This window comes from Danio rerio, chromosome 9, assembly GCF_052040795.2.
Source record: "Danio rerio strain M-AB ecotype USA chromosome 9, GRCz13ab, whole genome shotgun sequence".
In the NCBI taxonomy this organism is placed as follows: domain Eukaryota; kingdom Metazoa; phylum Chordata; class Actinopteri; order Cypriniformes; family Danionidae; genus Danio; species Danio rerio.
Window position 1 is genome coordinate 3,380,013 of NC_141029.1, and position 17,488 is coordinate 3,397,500.

Sequence of the window (17,488 nt, forward strand, 5' to 3'; positions counted from 1 at the left end):
AGCAAAGACACGTTCGATGTGAATGAGACCTAAGATTTTTGTTCTTCAGAACAATAGAAAGTTGTTGTTTTTTTGCTGAAGTGTTTGTTTTGCTGTTTTAGGCTGAGCTGAAGAAGGATGCCGTCCCACTGCAGGATGATTCAGACCTGGAGAAGAAGCGCAGAGAGGCTGATGCTCTGCTGCAGAGTATGGGCATCACTTCAGACGTGTCTGCCGGTAGGTCACATTTATATCCTCAAACAGCCTTTCCATGAAGCTGAAGATATACCTAGCCTATATTTATAAACCTTTTCCTAAAAAAAAAACTTTATATAAATAATATATCAGAGATGGGGGACTCGAGTCACATGACTTGACAATGACAATGTAGCCCACAGGGTAATCATAAGTATCATTCCGGCCACATCAGCATTGCAGCGCCGTTGTGGTTCAGTGGTCAGCACGTTGGTCTACCATGCCTTTAGATCCGTGTTCGATCCTCACCTGACTTAATATCTTTTTTTTTTTCATTTTATTGTTAAGACAAATAAAACTATAAGGTTGTTGAACATTTGAAGTTCTAAAGCAGCTGTTTTCTTAAAAAAAAACGTGATGGTCTCATTAGAAACTGAATGAAACTGAAAAAAATATATATTTACTCAGGTGAGGATCTTTATTTTTTTCAGTTTTTACATTGTGCTCATGGGGCTGCGAGACAATAAATAAGAAGAGCGGAGCTGCGGCAAAATAATGGATAAAAAGAGTGAGGATATGGTCAAATAAATAAATAAATAAATAAATAAATAAATAAAGCGACTGCAACTGCTGCTTTCTCCGTTGTCCATGCTGGAGAGGAACAGTCTGCGCATATGAAGCGCAGAGTTGGTGTCATTGACTACAGCTCTCATCTGATTGGCTAAAAGGTACGAGTAGCCCTGAGTCTGGCAGGAGAGTCTAAAAAGAAAAAACACTCTTATCCAGGGGGAGTCGAACGTGAAAGAGGATTAGCACATTCTCATTCAGGATGAACTCGCAAGTTTTAAACATTCAAAACTTTTTGTACACTCTTTTACATTTGCAAATGGTGTTTAGCATTTGTGAAACGTATTTTATGAAAATGCATTTTTATTTTGTGCACGTGAAATTTTTTGTGTGAATATAAATAAATAATTTACGCACGTGAATTTAGTTTTATGCACGTGAATTTGGCTACGCATGTGTACATCGTGTCTTTTGCGTGAATTATTATTGAGTCTATTCTGACTCCATAAAGAAGAACCGCTTTAAATGATTCATTCGGTTCATTGAACGATTCATTTGAACAATTCATTTGCTATTCGGCCATCAGATAATGCGGTGATATAAAATGGAAGCTGCTCCGCCAATAATCCGCCTATTTTACTAGTTTAAAGATTACAAACAAGACGGCTAATCAAAGTGTATACTATTTAGTCTGACTCAGTGCTTGTGTATATTTAGTGACAAGTTTTTTACAGCTATTATCATTCTTCTACACTGTTTTGTATCCACCTAATGCCTGGTTCACACTAGAGGATTTTAAGCCTGATTTGAGCCCGATTTGGAAGTTAACGAGCTCGCCGACAGATCGGGCTGTGATCGGGAAGAAATCTGCGGGTGCTCGGCGCTCGCCGCTCTTTATGTGTGAACTACTGAACAACGCATCAACGAGGCTCGCTGACGCGTCGCCGACACCTCGCAGACGGATATCCAACATTCAGCATGCTAAATATTCCAGAGCAGTCGGCCGACTCAACCCCACGTGTGGTCAGATGTAGTGACGAGCTGCAGCCAATGAGAGAGCATATCAGCATGAGCTGAATGCCTGTGTGTTCAGGAGCTCAGCAGAAACATCTGTTATTGGTCAGAATGGGCATCGGTGCACTCGCTTCATTCTGCATTAGCACAGACATGAGAGTAGGATATATTAACAGTGGAACTAGAATTCTGTAACTATTAGAATTACCATACGGCTCATTCTGACCGTTCTCATATAAAGCGCCATATTGTCACAACATATTTACATTCAAAGCTATTATTGAGATATTAAAATTAAGCTTTGAATGCTTAATTTGAATGCTTTGAATGCCATTACCCTAAAATATCATCTTTTTTTGGTAATACAGCCTATAAATATGTAGTTAAGATACTAAAACACTTAAAGGCTTGGCTTTCATTTTCACTTTCAAACAGGAGCTATTCGTCACAGAATATGCTGTTTTGAAAGATATCTGAAGTAAATTGATGTTTTTGCCATCAGAAAGTTTTGTTTATGTTAGCAGGAAGTTGCCAGGCAAGAAAATGCACATATTTAAAGTCACAGTGAAAAGTATCAGACATGCATCCAGTCATTTTGACCAATATGGTAATTTAAGGCAGAATTGCTCAGTTCTTTACTGTTTTGTGATAAAAAAAAAACAATGTCAGAAAGAAATACACTGATAGTTAGAAAATGGCAGGGTGTTATAAATATGTTAGTTTTATTTCAAAGAGTTATAAAATTACAAAAATTAAAAACTCTCTGTGTATTTATCCACTGGAACCTTGCAGATAAGTGATTAATCCGCTGATTTGACGATGTTTTTAAATGCTTTCTCCAAAGCTTTAAACGCTGTCAGTGATGTCATCAGCACACAAGCAGCCAATAGTGTTCAGCTTTTTCTGACGACTCCTCCCTCAAATTTTCATTGGCTGTGGTTTGGTAGCTTGAATGAGCTGATGGGGAATGAGATGTTGTCAGATCATGTAGTGTGTGACCCCCCTCTTGTGGATCGTTCACGGAGTGTTGCGTAGTGTGAACACCACAGAGATCAAAAGACACAAAGTCAAGTCATGTAGAGTGAACAGCACAGCGATCTGCTGATGTTTAAAATCCTGTAGTGTGAACTAGGCTTAATTTAACCAAGCATCCGCATTTGCTGTATATTTTAAACACCCAAACTATCCTCGATATCAAGAACTTTCATGCGTCCTCCGTTCTTGTGGTTTTGAGTTTTGGAACGGTAATGATGACGTTACACGAGGATGCAAGACCGCTGAAGAACGCATATTGAGAAACAGCCATGGTGAATGTGCAGAGCTGGTGGTCCTCCAGGAGCATGGTTGAGAAACACTGGAATAATGTATACAGCACTCAGCATAAATGAGTACACCCCTCACAGATCTCTCTTCTATACGACTGTTTTCTACAGGATGTTTTGCAATAATCTATTTGTGCATATACATTATTGAAACTAAAAATTATAAGTAATCTAACTAAGAAACCAAACATCACAGTCCAAAAATAAGAACACTTAAATTAATTTTGGGGGAAAACATTAAATAAGATTTCAATAAACAGGAGCAATCAAGAGAAACAAAAAACATGCCAAATGTAGTTGGAATTTTGTTGCAATCACTGGTTAGATTTTAAATGTATTATCTTTCTATTAATAAAGATGTTCGGTGACCAAACTCTTATTTTAATATAACCATTTGATCAGTTGTTGTTAGCTTTTTTTCTTCTGTTGAACAGAAAAGCAGATATTTCAAAGAATGTTGGAAACTGCTTTGGTGGGAACCATTGACTTCTATAGTATTTGTTTTTCCTACTGTGGATGTCAGTGGTTACTGGTTCCAACATTCTTCAAAATATCTTCTTTTAGTGTTCGACAGAAAAAAAGAAACTCATAAAAGCTTGAAACCACCTGACGGTGAATAATTAGTGGGTAAATAGTAATTCATGTGTGAATTAACCCTTTAAATGCAGAAGCCCATTGTAGTGTAGTTCATCGAATTGAACACAAGAGGGCAGCAGTACACCGCGGTAAATTTGACGGTGGACAGTTTTGTTTTGGAATCTGCGTAGATAGTTTTGGACTTCATATTTTCTACCATTTTTTTCAAAAGCTTTTCATGTTAAGTTGGAATATATATGTATTTAAAAATAGATAAACATTTTTTATGTTCATCACTAACAAAAAAGTCTAACATGTATCTATTTCAATAATTTAGTGTTTTAGGTTGTTTTAAATCATTATTTTGTGTGTGTTGTTAAATATTAATATTCACCAAAAAACTCTGTGGATTAAAATAAATATGCAAAAATGTTTCAGGAAATTGAAGTTAGTGATTGAAAAAATGTAACATTCACACACGTGTTGGTCCAAGTCATGAAATATCTGAGATTATTTTTGTTTGACACTTTAATTTTTTATTTTCAGTTTATCAAACTGTAATTTTTCTTATATCATGCTATATTACACTTACTGTTATAGTCAGGCTATTTTACAGCTTCATTTGATTTCTTTCATGCTCATAAACTGACAGTCACAAATGTAACGTTTGAAATGTTTTTCTTTTCTCTTTTCCTCTGAATATCAGTTAAATTATCCATTGTTGTTGTCATTATGGCCATTAAAGTCATTCAAAATGTTTATTTTTTTCAAAAGTAAATCTTTAAAAAGTTTAGATTTTTTTTTTTGTGGTAATTTTATGTATTTTAAAATTATTTATAAACCTTTTATTATATAAATGTTTTTTTTTTTGGCAAATTTTATGCGTTTTTAACCATGAAATTCCCACAGGTAATGGACTTTCTGGAATATCATGGGATTTTAAATGCTTTATTAAACACATTGAAAGTTAAAACCTTTAAATCAGGCGTTTTTTGTATGTTTCTTACTTTATATTTTATTTTCCGTTGATCAAAATGTAATTTTACTAAACCACATTTTTTATGTCTTACTATTTTACACCTATTAATAGACCTGTCACAATAATCAATAATCAGCTTCTCATTCAGTACTTGGCGCTGGCATCAATCATATTTACCGTTGCAATTTTATATTTCCAAATAATATTTAAGCCATTTTACGGTGACATTTACGTTTCACCTCACTAATGTTAAGATTTATAGTTGAACATTTACCTAAAAGGACATTTATTAGTATATAGAGTAGGTTGTTTACCTTTTGAACATCAAATTATGGAAGCTAAATGACCTTTAGGATGATAAGTATTTTAAAGTGTTTATGGCTGTTTGCATTATTATGCTGTTATTTAGTCATTATATAATCAGTGGTAGTCAAAATGACAATAATATCGCTTAGCGCAACAATTTCTGTGACTATTCAATTCAGCTTTATTTGTATAGCGCTTTTTCAATGTAGATTGTGTCAAAGCAGCTTCATGTAAATGGTCATAGTGACTGGAACAGAGTAGTTAAGTTTTAAGTTTTTAAGTTCAGTTCAGTTTAGCTCAGTTCAGTGTGGTTTAAAGTCATTACTATATCGCACAACAAAAATTCCTTATCGTGAATGACCTGCCTATTGTTATAGTCAAACTATTTTTCAGCTTCATTTAGTTTCTTTCCCGCTCCGAAACTGACAGTCGGAAATGTAAAGTTTGTAAAACTGCTTTTTCTCTCTTTTTTTCTCAAAATCTCAGTTAAATATTCATTGTTGTTGTCAAAGTGCCCATTAAAGTCATTCAAAATGATTTTTTTTTTCTTAAAATTAACTGTTTAAAAGTGTTTAGGTTTTTAGATCATTTTATGTATTCATATTTTGGTCACACTTTACAATAAGGTTCATTAGTTAATGTAAATTAATGCATTTACTAACATGAACAAACGATGAACAATACATTTACTACAGTATTTATTCATGTTAATAAACGTTAGTTAATGAAAATACAGTTGTTCATTGTTAGTATGTTAACTCATGGTGCATTATCTAATGTTAACAAGCATGGACTTGGATATTAATAATGCATTAGTAAATGTTCAGTTATGATTTATAAATGCTGTACAAGTGTTCATGATTAGTTCGTGATAGTAAATACATTAACTAATGAACCTTATTGTAAAGTGTTACCCATATTTTTTATATAAACCATTTTTATTATATAAAGTTTTTTTTTTGTACATTTTATTTGTTTTAACCATGAAATAGCCACAAGCTTCCCACAGGTCATGGATTTTCTGGCATATCTTGGGATTTTAAAAGACTTATTACACACATTGAAAGTGAAAAGCTCCAAATCAGTTTATCATTCATTTATATCATAAATTTATTTTTATTTTAGTTTCAGTTGATTAAAATGTAATTTTCCTATACTGCATGTTCTATATCATGCTATTTTACACCTATTGCTATAGTTAGGCTGTTTTTCAGCTTCATTTAATTTCTTTCATAAACTGACAGTCACTAATGTAAAGTTTGTAAAACTGCTTTTTTCTCTCTTTTTTCATAAAATCTCAGTTAAAATATATTATTGTTGTCATAGTGGCCATTAAAGTCATTCAGATTTTTTTTCACTCAAAAGTAAATCTTTTTATTTTATATATTTATTTATTTTATTTTTTTACATTTTAGTTTGAGTTGATCAAAATGTAATTTTCCTATACCGCATTTTTATATCATGCTATTTTACACCTATTATTATTGTTAGGCTATTTTTCAGCTTCATATTGTTTCTTTTCACGCTCAACAGAAATGCAAAGCTGACAGAAACGAAACCAACTGATAAAAGCATATACTAACCTACAGATTATTAACCTACATGAGAGAGATGAGAGTGTTTCTACAGGTGGTTTGTCAAGCTAACTCACCTGTGTGAAGCACACTTCAGAAGTGCATGTTATTTTTAATTTTTTTTGTACATTTTAATTGTTTTTAACCATGAAATAGCCACAAAGTTCCCACAGGTCATGGACTTTCTGCAATATCAGGGGATTCGCAAATGCAAAGTTTGAAAAAACACTTTTCTTCTCTGTTTTTCTCCAAATCATAAATTATCTATTGTTGCTGACATAGTGGTCATTAAAGTCATTCAGAATATGTCATTTTAATACTATTATTATTTTATTAAATTAATAATATAATATAAGCACAACAGCAGCCTGCGTTTGTGTTCATTTTAGGAATTCAGATTTTAGTCAGTGAAAGTCAGGAAATGTCGAACCCTGAAGCCAGAGAATATGATATGGCATTAAACTCAAAACTCTCTCTCTTTCTATCCAAATACTTTGAGGGCATTTTATGTCAACAAAAGTATGTTTATCTGGCTCTGTCTTTCTTTAGCTCCTGCACCCATGTCTCCCACTGCCAAATCTGTGGGCAGTCCAAGTGAGGCAGGGAGCCAAGACTCAGGAGACGGGACCACTGGACCACGGTAATCTCCATCTCTCTCTCTCTCTCTCTCTCTCTCACTCTCTCTCTCTCTCTTTCTCTCTCTCTCTCTTTCTCTCTCTCTCTCTCTCTCTCTCTCTCTCTCTCTCTCTCTCTCTCTCTGTCTATTACACTCTCTCATGTTTGTGGCAGGTCTGATATAATTAGCACTGGAGAGGTCTGTAGCTTTAGGATTAACCACCAGTGAAAGTGTCTGAAGTGTATTTTTGGGTAAAGTTCTTCCGCATTAACTCTCATTAGACACTTCTGAGGTGTAGCTAAAATATAATTTACTGCTGGAAAACCCCTGAGAATCGAAAACATGAAAAGACCTACCCAGAATTTTACACCATCCCCGATTTGCTATTAATGCAAATGTCATAAAATGAGCATGATATAGCATAACTAGCTATATTCTAATGCAGAATTAGATCAAACAGAGACGGCTAATCCAGGGTGCTTTGCAAACGCTTGAGTGCAACAGTGATGAAATAGTTGGTAACACTTTACAATAACGCCTCATTAGTTAAGTAAGGAATAAAGTACATCCTGGAGGTTGTTATCGCAGAGTAATGCCTGGTAAGGTTATCGGCAACTCGACTTGAAGTGGAGCATTGTTTTATAAGACTGAAAGGCTTTATATTTCTGAAACAACTGTCCTGGATGTACTTTATTTAGCTTATTACACAGCCGTTTGCAACAAAACAGTCATAATACATTGTTCTGAGTTATAATAGTTTATTAATATGTTAATTAAACAGAAATCTGACAGAAACCAAAACAGCTGATGGAGTATACACTAACCTGCGCATTATTCAGTCACAGGATGGCGCCAAACCGTCTAAAACACAAAGCTGACAGAAGCCAAAACAGCTGATGGAGTATACACTAACCTGCGCATTATTCAGTCACAAGATGGCGCCAAACAATCGAAAGCGCAAAGCTGACAAACAAAATCAGCTGATATAGCATACACTAACCTACGCATTTTTCAGTCACAAGATGGCGCCAAACCGTCTAAAACCAAACAGTCAAAAACAAAAAGCTGACAGAAACAAAATCAGCTGATGGAGTATACACTAACCTACGCGTTATTCAGTCACAAGCTGGCGCCAAACCATCTAAAACACAAAGATGACAGAATCCAAAACAGCTGATGGAGTATACACTAACCTTCATATTATTTAGTCACAAGATGGCGCCAAACAGTCAAAAACACAAAGCTGAAAGAAACAAATAATTTCTGCAATTATACCACTCTTAAACCTACACATACCCCCAAACCTGTCCCTAACCCTATCCGTATCCCACCCCAAGACCACCAGAAGTGTTCTGCAACACATTATGAACACGTCAAGTACATCGTACATGTGCATAGTAGGTCACTTTCTATATAGTGTGACCTATATTTCTAATAATATGTTATATTGTAAGAAATATCACTATCGCAATACTTAACAACAATTTTGCATATTTTCCCAGTATCGCGCGGTCCTACTCTTTAGCAGTAAACTTTTCCCAACATAAGTAAACACTAGGGATGTAACGGTATTGTAAATACCGTCATACTGCAATATTATTTTTTTCCGATATTACCGAAGTCGCATGACTCGGTAAAACTATAGGTCTTCTGAGAAAATTTGCTCAGGCGAATGAAGCGAACGGGAGGTAGCGAAAACTACAATTCCCATCAGCCCATGCTTGACCATCATCCCTTGCGGTCTGTTGTCGCTACAGATCCAGTAATGCGGAAATGGAGTGTGCTGCTAGAAGCGGGGATGAAAAAGAGCTGGAAAACCCTAAAGCGGGTGTTGTCGCTGCACGCGTACTAAATAGCGGTGTTGTCGCGCGAGTTCTTATCAGCTGTGTTGTCGCGCGAGTTCTTATCAGCTGTGTTGTCGCGCATACTGAATAGCGGTGTTGTCGCGCGAGTTCTTATCAGCTGTGTTGTCGCGCGAGTTCTTATCAGCTGTGTTGTCGCGCATACTGAATAGCGGTGTTGTCGCGCGAGTTCTTATCAGCTGTGTTGTCGTGCACGTACTGAATAGCGGTGTTGTCGCGCGAGTTCTTATCAGCTGTGTTGTTGCGCGCGTACTGAATAGCGGTGTTGTCGCGTGAGTTCTTATCAGCTGTGTTGTCGCGCGCCTACTGAATAGCAGTGTTGTTGCGCGAGTTCTTATCAGGTGTGTTGTCGCGCGCCTACTGAATAGCGGTGTTGTCGCGCGAGTTCTTATCAGCTGTGTTGCCGCGTGCCTACTGAATAGCGGTGTTGTCGCGCGAGTTCTTATCAGCTGTGTTGTCGCGCGCCTACTGAATAGCGGTGTTGTCGCGCGAGTTCTTATCAGCTGTGTTGTCGCGCGCCTACTGAATAGCGGTGTTGTCGCGCGAGTTCTTATCAGCTGTGTTGTCGCGCGCCTACTGAATAGCAGTGTTGTCGCGCGAGTTCTTAACCTGGGCCAAGGTTGAGTTGTCAACCTGGGCCAAGTCATATCTCTCTGTCCCAGAAACCTCAGTCCCAAATTAGAGGGTTTTTTTTCTGCTGCAGGGGACATGCCCAGAGATACCAGCTTTTACCAGATTATATTTATATGATAATTTTCCTTTAAACCCATCTCTATCTAAGTGAGTGAGTGATTAAATGTTGAATGTGATGAGTTTTCAACAATACTAAATTGAAACTTTATTTTTTTACATGGTTTAATATTTTTTTGTTATTAAAATTGAAGTTCCTGTTTCAAAGCTTACAGATAGATGGCTAATTTGTATGTCATTGACACTTTTGGCACTTTTTTGGAGTATTTTCATAAGTTTGTTTTTTCCTGTAAATGATTCAATAAATACCGTACCGTGACATTCATACCGAGGTATTGAAATACCGAACCGTAAAATTCTGATACCGTTACATCCCTAGTAAACACTAAAATACCATTCACAAACAAGCATTCAAGGGGGTTTTAACCTGATGTGTTTTTCATTTCTCAACTAGGATTAAATATTTGACTGTGAAGAATATTTCCACTTGGGATTTAGGGCACATGTAGAATAGGGAGGGGAAAGGGGTACATATATTTGGTGCAGTTGGGAATCATATCCCATTGGGACACAGTCTAAAATCGAACGTGTGTTTCCCACATGAGCTCAACTTCTCTGCCCAAAATGATCTAACCACTAGTCATGGCTCCAGCTATTAAAATGATATGAATATCCAAATGTTATAGACGTTCAGTGTAGGAAAGACCTGTGGGAGCAGTGTGGAGCTGCCGTGGGGAGTGTTTAACCTCTGATTATGGCTGAACGCACTCACACACACACTCAGAGATGCCCCGCAGGCCTCCGTGCGCACTCATATCCCGCACCGCTTCACCACTTCCTACACACACGCGGATCGTGTTTCCAACAGCACACACACCGAACCACACACAGCTTCGCTGACGTGAGGTAGTTTAGTGTCAGGATCAGTGAGGATTTGATGTCGATGAAATGATACCAGCCTGTTTCTTTTTCATCTGTGTAGCTTATTGCAAGTAATTCGTCCTTGTATTTGTCTCCCGAACATCAGAACTGACATGTGTTTATGTGTTTGTCTCATGTCTATAGACGCTTTTCTGCTGTCTCTACCTGCTCGAACATTGTGTTTTTTTTTAAGTGTGGTCTCTAACAGCCTCTCTGTCTTCTTGTATCCGTGTGTCTGTGTGTAACCGTGTGTCGTGACACTAACAGGACTCTGCACTGGGACTGTGACCCGTCCACTGTTCTTCTTCACTCTGAGCTCGGGTACTGCACTCTTTCTGCTCATTCTCCTTCTCTTTCCGCTGTTTTCTCACACACCTCTCAGTAAATAGAAAGCAAAATGAAAGTAAATAAATGAACGGGGCTGTCTTATAATCATGGTATAGCTTAATGTAATCAGCAGAAAACAACAAGAAGCTGTGATTAAACGAAATAACTGATTATTCTGATTCGTTTTATAGTGAAGCACTGTGTTGTGAATACACACGTGAGCTTACTGTTTGGTTTTTTCATTCCCTCAGAGCTGCAGGACACAGTAAATGCAAACAGTTTCATCTCTAATATGAATTTTGCAACTACTTTTTTCTACTGTGATTTACAGTATTTTACCAATGTCCCTCTGAAATGAAAGCTTAATGATTTGAAGAGTTGACAGTGGGTTTTTTTGAGAAATAAAAAATATAAGTTGTATTTTTATAATTAAGTGTGTTCTTGGTTCACAAGACCAGTCATAAGACCAGTCGATTTGATAAAAATATGATGTATATGCCATCTGAAAGCTAAATAAATGAACTTTCCATTAATATATGGTCTGTTTGGAAAATATTTGGTCGAGAAACAACTATTTGAATATCTGGAATCTATGGATTAAAAAAAAATATATATATATTTATATATATATATATATATATATATATATATATATATATATATATATATATATATATATATATATATATATATATTAGCGCCCCTGTTTATTTTTTTCCCAAATTTCTGTTCTGTTCTGGGAAGATTGTTTCAGCACATTTCTAAGCATAATAGTTTTAAAAACTTATTTCTAATAACTGATTTATTTTCTCTTTGCCATGATGACAGTAAATAATATTTTACTAGATAATTTTCAAGACACTTCTATACAGCTTAAAGTGACATTAAAAGGCTTAAACAAGGTTAATAAGGTTAACTAGGCAGGTTAGGGTAATTAGTAAAGGTTTTGTATAACGATAGTTTGTTCTGTAGACTGTCGAAAAAAAAATAGCTTAAAGGGGCTAATAATTTTGTCCCAAAAATGGTTTTTAAAAAATTAGTAACTGCTTTTATTCTAGCTGAAATAAAACAAATAAGACTTTCTCCTGAAGAAAAAATATTATCAGACATACTGTGAAAATTTCATTGCTCTGTTAAAAATCATTTGGGAAATATTTAAAAAAGAAAATCAAAATCAAAAGGGGGCTAATAATTCTGACTTCATCTGTATATTATTAGCCCCCTTTTATATGCTCCATTTCCTTCACAACCGAGTCTAAATCCATTTAAATACATAACATTTTGAAAGATTTTTGTGTGTGGCTGTGTGCTCTTCCAGACGTGGTCCTCTGAAGTTGGCCATGACAAAGATGACCCATGTGGATTTCCCGCCAAAAGAGGTGGTGTCCTACACCAAAGAGACACAGACGCCCACCATGACCGAGCAGAAGGACGGTGAGTCAACAATTCATGTGCAATTCTGTCTGATACCATTCACAAGAATGTTTTCTTCTTATTAATGAATTAGCATTTTCTGTTTGTTTCTTATGATATTTTTTTCCTCACCTCGATAAACGCTCACAAGATATTATTTTTATTTATGGATTTTTTATTGATTTTCTATTTTCTTTTTAAAAAAAAAACATTTCTAAATTTTTTTGTCCCATCTTGAACACATTATATGTTTTTGTTGTAAATGAACTCTTTATAGGGCACTCAATTAAATTTTCAACCAACAAAAATAAGTTTTATTGTAATAAATGTGTTATATTGTAATAAATTTCATGAAGTTACCATATATGGTTCCTCGGATAATCAAAGGTTGAAATTGACCACTTTTAAAAATTTCACCATAAAAAAACTATTATTATTTAACATTTACATTTACATTTAGTCATTTGGCAGACGCTTTTATCCAAAGCGACTTACAAATGAGGACGAGGAAGCAATTTACACAACCAAGAGCAACAATGAATAAGTGCTAAAGGCAAGTTTCAGGTCTGTAAAGTCTAAGAAGGGAAGTATTAGTAGTATTAGTATTTTTTTTTTTTTTGTACAGTTAGTGTGATATTCAGAGAGTCAATTGCAGATTAGGAAGTGAAGTGGAGACTAAATAGTTGAGTTTTTAGTCGTTTCTTGAAAATAGCGAGTGACTCTGCTGTTCTGATGCAGTTAGGGAGTTCATTCCACCAACTGGGCAGATTGAGCGTGAGCGTTCGCGAAAGTGATTTCTTCCCTCTTTGGGATGGAACCACGAGGCGACGTTCATTCACAGAACGCAAGTTTCTGGAGGGCACATAGATCTGCAGAAGTGAGAGCAGATAAGAAGGAGCAAAGCCAGAAGTCACTTTGTAGGCAAACATCAGAGCTTTGAATTTGATGCGAGCAGCAACTGGCAGCCAGTGCAAACGGACTAGCAGCGGAGTGACATGTGCTCGTTTAGGTTCATTGAAGACCACTCGTGCTGCTGCGTTCTGGAGCAGTTGAAGAGGCTTGATAGAGTTAGCTGGAAGCCCAGCTAGTAGAGAGTTGCAGTAATCCAGTCTGGAGAGAACAAGAGCTTGAACAAGGAGTTGAGCTGCATGTTCAGATAAGAAGGGTCGGATCTTTCTGATGTTATAGAGTGCGAATCTGCACGATCGAGCAGTTCTAGAAATGTGGTCAGAGGAGTTTAGTTGGTCATCAATTCAGTTTAACTGCTGAATGTTGTCAAATGAACAACACGACTGTTGGGTTTAGGCAATTGTATCAGTTTGCGGACTGCAAGACTGGGGCGTGACATGAAGAGGTGTAAAATGCAATAAATTAGAGAGGCGAAACTTGCAGTTATCGAGATTCCATTGAACCATGCAAGATGCTAAACGAAATGTTGGTAGCAAGATGGCGGAAATACTTACCAGAGAACATTTTCAGCAAATGATTTTATGAGTTTTCTCCAAATGTATCCTCAACCAATTCATTTGATATATTATTATATTAATTTGTAGTAGTAGTTTTAATTGTAGCAACTCCAGCGTGCTGATTTTATCAATTTTGTCATGACAGTTAGCCTACTCTGCGGCGCCCCCTGTGGTTACAGTATAATGGCGAGCTCATCAAGTATGAAGGACTTAGCAACTCGCGACTGTACATAAAAAACTGTGATGGTTGGGTTTAGGATTGGGGAAGGTGTAGACCTTAATAACTGTAATGGTTGGTTTAAAGGTCTTTGCACAAGAAAGTCTGAAATTTTTGTATGCGTTTTTTTTTTTTTTTTCCCATATGTACAAACCATGCACGATGCAGATTAATTAATCCATTACGAAAAAAAAACGCAAAATATTTCAGTATAACAAGCAGTGATACTTTGTTCTCTTCTCCAAAGTAGAAAAAGATAGGTTACATAGGCTACATAATGTGTTCATCTCGTGGCTGCACATTAAAAACTGTGATGGTTATGTTTAGTGTTGGGGAAGGTGTAGACGTTGAAACCGTAATGGTTATGTTTAGGGTTGGGGAAGGTGTAAATGTTAATAACTGTGATGGTTAGGTTTAGGGTTGGGGAAGGTGTAGACGTTGAAACCGTAATGGTTATGTTTAGGGTTGGGGAAGGTGTAAATGTTAATAACTGTGATGGTTAGGTTTAGGGTTGGGGAAGGTGTAGACGTTAATAACTGTGATGGTTGGGTTTGGGGTTGGGGAAGGTGTAGACGTTTAAACCGTGATGGTTATGTTTAGGGTTGGGGAAGGTGTAGACGTTGAAACCGTAATGGTGATGTTTAGGGTTGGGGAAGGTGTAGATGTTAATAACTGTGATGGTTGGGTTTAGGGTTGGGGAAGGTGTAGATGTTAATAACTGTGATTGTTGGGTTTAGGGTTGGGGAAGGTGTAGATGTTAATAACTGTGATGGTTGGGTTTAGGGTTGGGGAAGATGTAGATGTTAATAACTGTGATGGTTGGGTTTAGGGTTGGGGAAGGTGTAGATGTTAATAACTGTGATTGTTGGGTTTAGGGTTGGGGAAGGTGTAGATGTTAATAACTGTGATGGTTGGGTTTAGGGTTGGGGAAGATGTAGATGTTAATAACTGTGATGGTTGGGTGTAGGGTTGGGGAAGGTGTAGATGTTAATAACTTTGATGGTTGGGTTTAGGGTTGGGGAAGGTGTAGATGTTAATAACTGTGATGGTTGGGTTTAGGGTTGGGGAAGGTGTAGATGTTAATAACTGTGATGGTTGGGTGTAGGGTTGGGGAAGGTGTAGATGTTAATAACTTTGATGGTTGGGTTTAGGGTTGGGGAAGGTGTAGATGTTAATAACTTTGATGGTTGGGTTTAGGGTTGGGGAAGGTGTAGATGTTAATAACTGTGATGGTTGGGTTTAGGGTTGGGGAAGGTGTAGATGTTAATAACTGTGATGGTTGGGTGTAGGGTTGGGGAGGGTGTAGATGTTAATAACTTTGATGGTTGGGTTTAGGGTTGGGGAAGGTGTAGATGTTAATAACTGTGATGGTTGGGTTTAGGGTTGGGGAAGGTGTAGATGTTAATAACTTTGATGGTTGGGTTTAGGGTTGGGGAAGGTGTAGATGTTAATAACTGTGATGGTTGGGTTCAGGGTTGGGGAAGGTGTAAATGTTAATAACTGTGATGGTTGGGTGTAGGGTTGGGGAAGGTGTAAAAGTAATAACCGTGATGGTTATGTTTAGGGTTGGGGAAGGTGTAGATGTTAATAACTGTGATGGTTGGGTTTGGGGTTGGTGAAGGTGTAGACGTTGAAATCGTGATGGTTATGTTTAGGGTTGGGGAAGGTGTAAATGTTAATAACTGTGATGGTTGGGTGTAGGGTTGGGGAAGGTGTAAAAGTAATAACCGTGATGGTTATGTTTAGGGTTGGGGAAGGTGTAGATGTTAATAACTGTGATGGTTGGGTGTAGGGTTGGGGAAGGTGTAGATGTTAATAACTTTGATGGTTGGGTTTAGGGTTGGGGAAGGTGTAGATGTTAATAACTGTGATGGTTGGGTTTAGGGTTGGGGAAGGTGTAGATGTTAATAACTGTGATGGTTGGGTGTAGGGTTGGGGAAGGTGTAGATGTTAATAACTTTGATGGTTGGGTTTAGGGTTGGGGAAGGTGTAGATGTTAATAACTGTGATGGTTGGGTTTAGAGTTGGGGAAGGTGTAAATGTTAATAACTGTGATGGTTGGGTGTAGGGTTGGGGAAGGTGTAAAAGTAATAACCGTGATGGTTATGTTTAGGGTTGGGGAAGGTGTAGATGTTAATAACTGTGATGGTTGGGTTTGGGGTTGGTGAAGGTGTAGACGTTGAAATCGTGATGGTTATGTTTAGGGTTGGGGAAGGTGTAGATGTTAATAACTGTGATGGTTGGGTTTAGGGTTGGGGAAGGTGTAAATGTTAATAACTGTGATGGTTGGGTTTAGGTGTGGAGTAGGTGTAGATGTTAATTACTGAAATAATAACTAGAAGTTACACCGCTTCATGTTACCCCCTTGTCTTGCAGTTCGCAGACAGACCCTGCTTGGTTTAGGGGTGGAGTTTTTTTTTTAAATCAGATGTTTTCGTATGACTGATGTTGTATTACTTCATACGAATTAGCCACTAAACTAATAAAACGTAAAACATTTACATTCTTTTACGCTTTTGAGTTGTTTTAAATAACAAAAGCTTATGAATTTCGTTAAATCAGGAATAGCTATTTACAGTGTGGTCTTCTCGTCTCATGCGCTCGCACTTTCGTTTTCACATGAAAGCCTCCCTAACTTTAGCACTCGCTGATGGCACATTTACTCACGGGGAGCCTTGATTCAGCACATGGATATACTTTCTACACTAAAAATGTCATGACAAAAAGTCAAGACGACAGATTTTTGTCCCTTTAACTTATTTTTTTAAGTTAATCAGGTTTCAACTAAATGGTTAAATTGTACATTTAAAGACCTAATTAGGTTAATTAGGCAAGTCATTGTTTATTAATGGTTCGTTCTGTAGACTATCAAAAACAAATATTGCTTAAGGAGGCTAATAATGTTGACCTTAAAGTGGTTTAAAAAAAAACAGCTTTTATTCCAGCCGAAATAAAACAAATAAGACTTTCTCCAGAAGAAAAAAGCATTATGGGAATTACAGTGAAAAATGCCCTGCTCTGTTAAACATCTTTTGGTAAATACTTGAAAAAAAAAGTATAATTTTGACTTGAACTGTACATCTACAGCATCACACAGCATGATTGACACATGTCAGTCATAGGACTGCGTTTGCACTTACAGTTAGAGCGCGAGCCTCTGATCTGAGTGCCTTTCAGGAGTGTGTATATGTGTGTGTGTACGAAAGATCAGAAGTGTGCGACCCCTTTTTGGATATAATCTGCCCATAGTGAACATGGAGATGAAAGCTGAGGGAAAATTGCAGGGACTCGAGAAACACAAGACGCCAAGGCAAGATTAAACACACACACACACACACACACATAAAGAGAGAGACAGACAGACACGCATCCGTTTACAGAGCCGGAGTGAGAGGAAGCTCAGGAAATGAGCAGTAGGTTAGTGGAGATACTGTGTGTTTCCAGAGGCACGTCAGGATTTGTGT

At 37.0% G+C, this 17,488-nt stretch overlaps 1 protein-coding gene across 5 annotated transcripts in view; it reads left to right on the forward strand.

Annotated features, from left to right (window-relative positions):
• Nucleotides 1-17,488, forward strand: part of dync1i2a (dynein, cytoplasmic 1, intermediate chain 2a) — a 61,028-nt gene that overhangs the window by 6,568 nt on the left and 36,972 nt on the right. For 3 of the 5 annotated variants that reach the window (XR_015498958.1, XR_015498960.1, NM_001442075.1), the window contains exons 3-5: nt 102-216; nt 7,062-7,152; nt 12,247-12,362. Coding sequence is in view for 2 of the 5 variants with exons in the window: in NM_001442075.1 (NP_001429004.1) it covers nt 102-216; nt 7,062-7,152; nt 12,247-12,362 (322 nt within the window). In the remaining 3 variants the exon portion in view is untranslated. Of the gene's footprint in view, nt 1-101; nt 217-7,061; nt 7,153-10,868; nt 10,923-12,246; nt 12,363-17,488 lie in introns of all 5 variants that reach the window. The other 2 variants (XR_015498959.1, NM_001442074.1) reach the window with 1 other exon arrangement.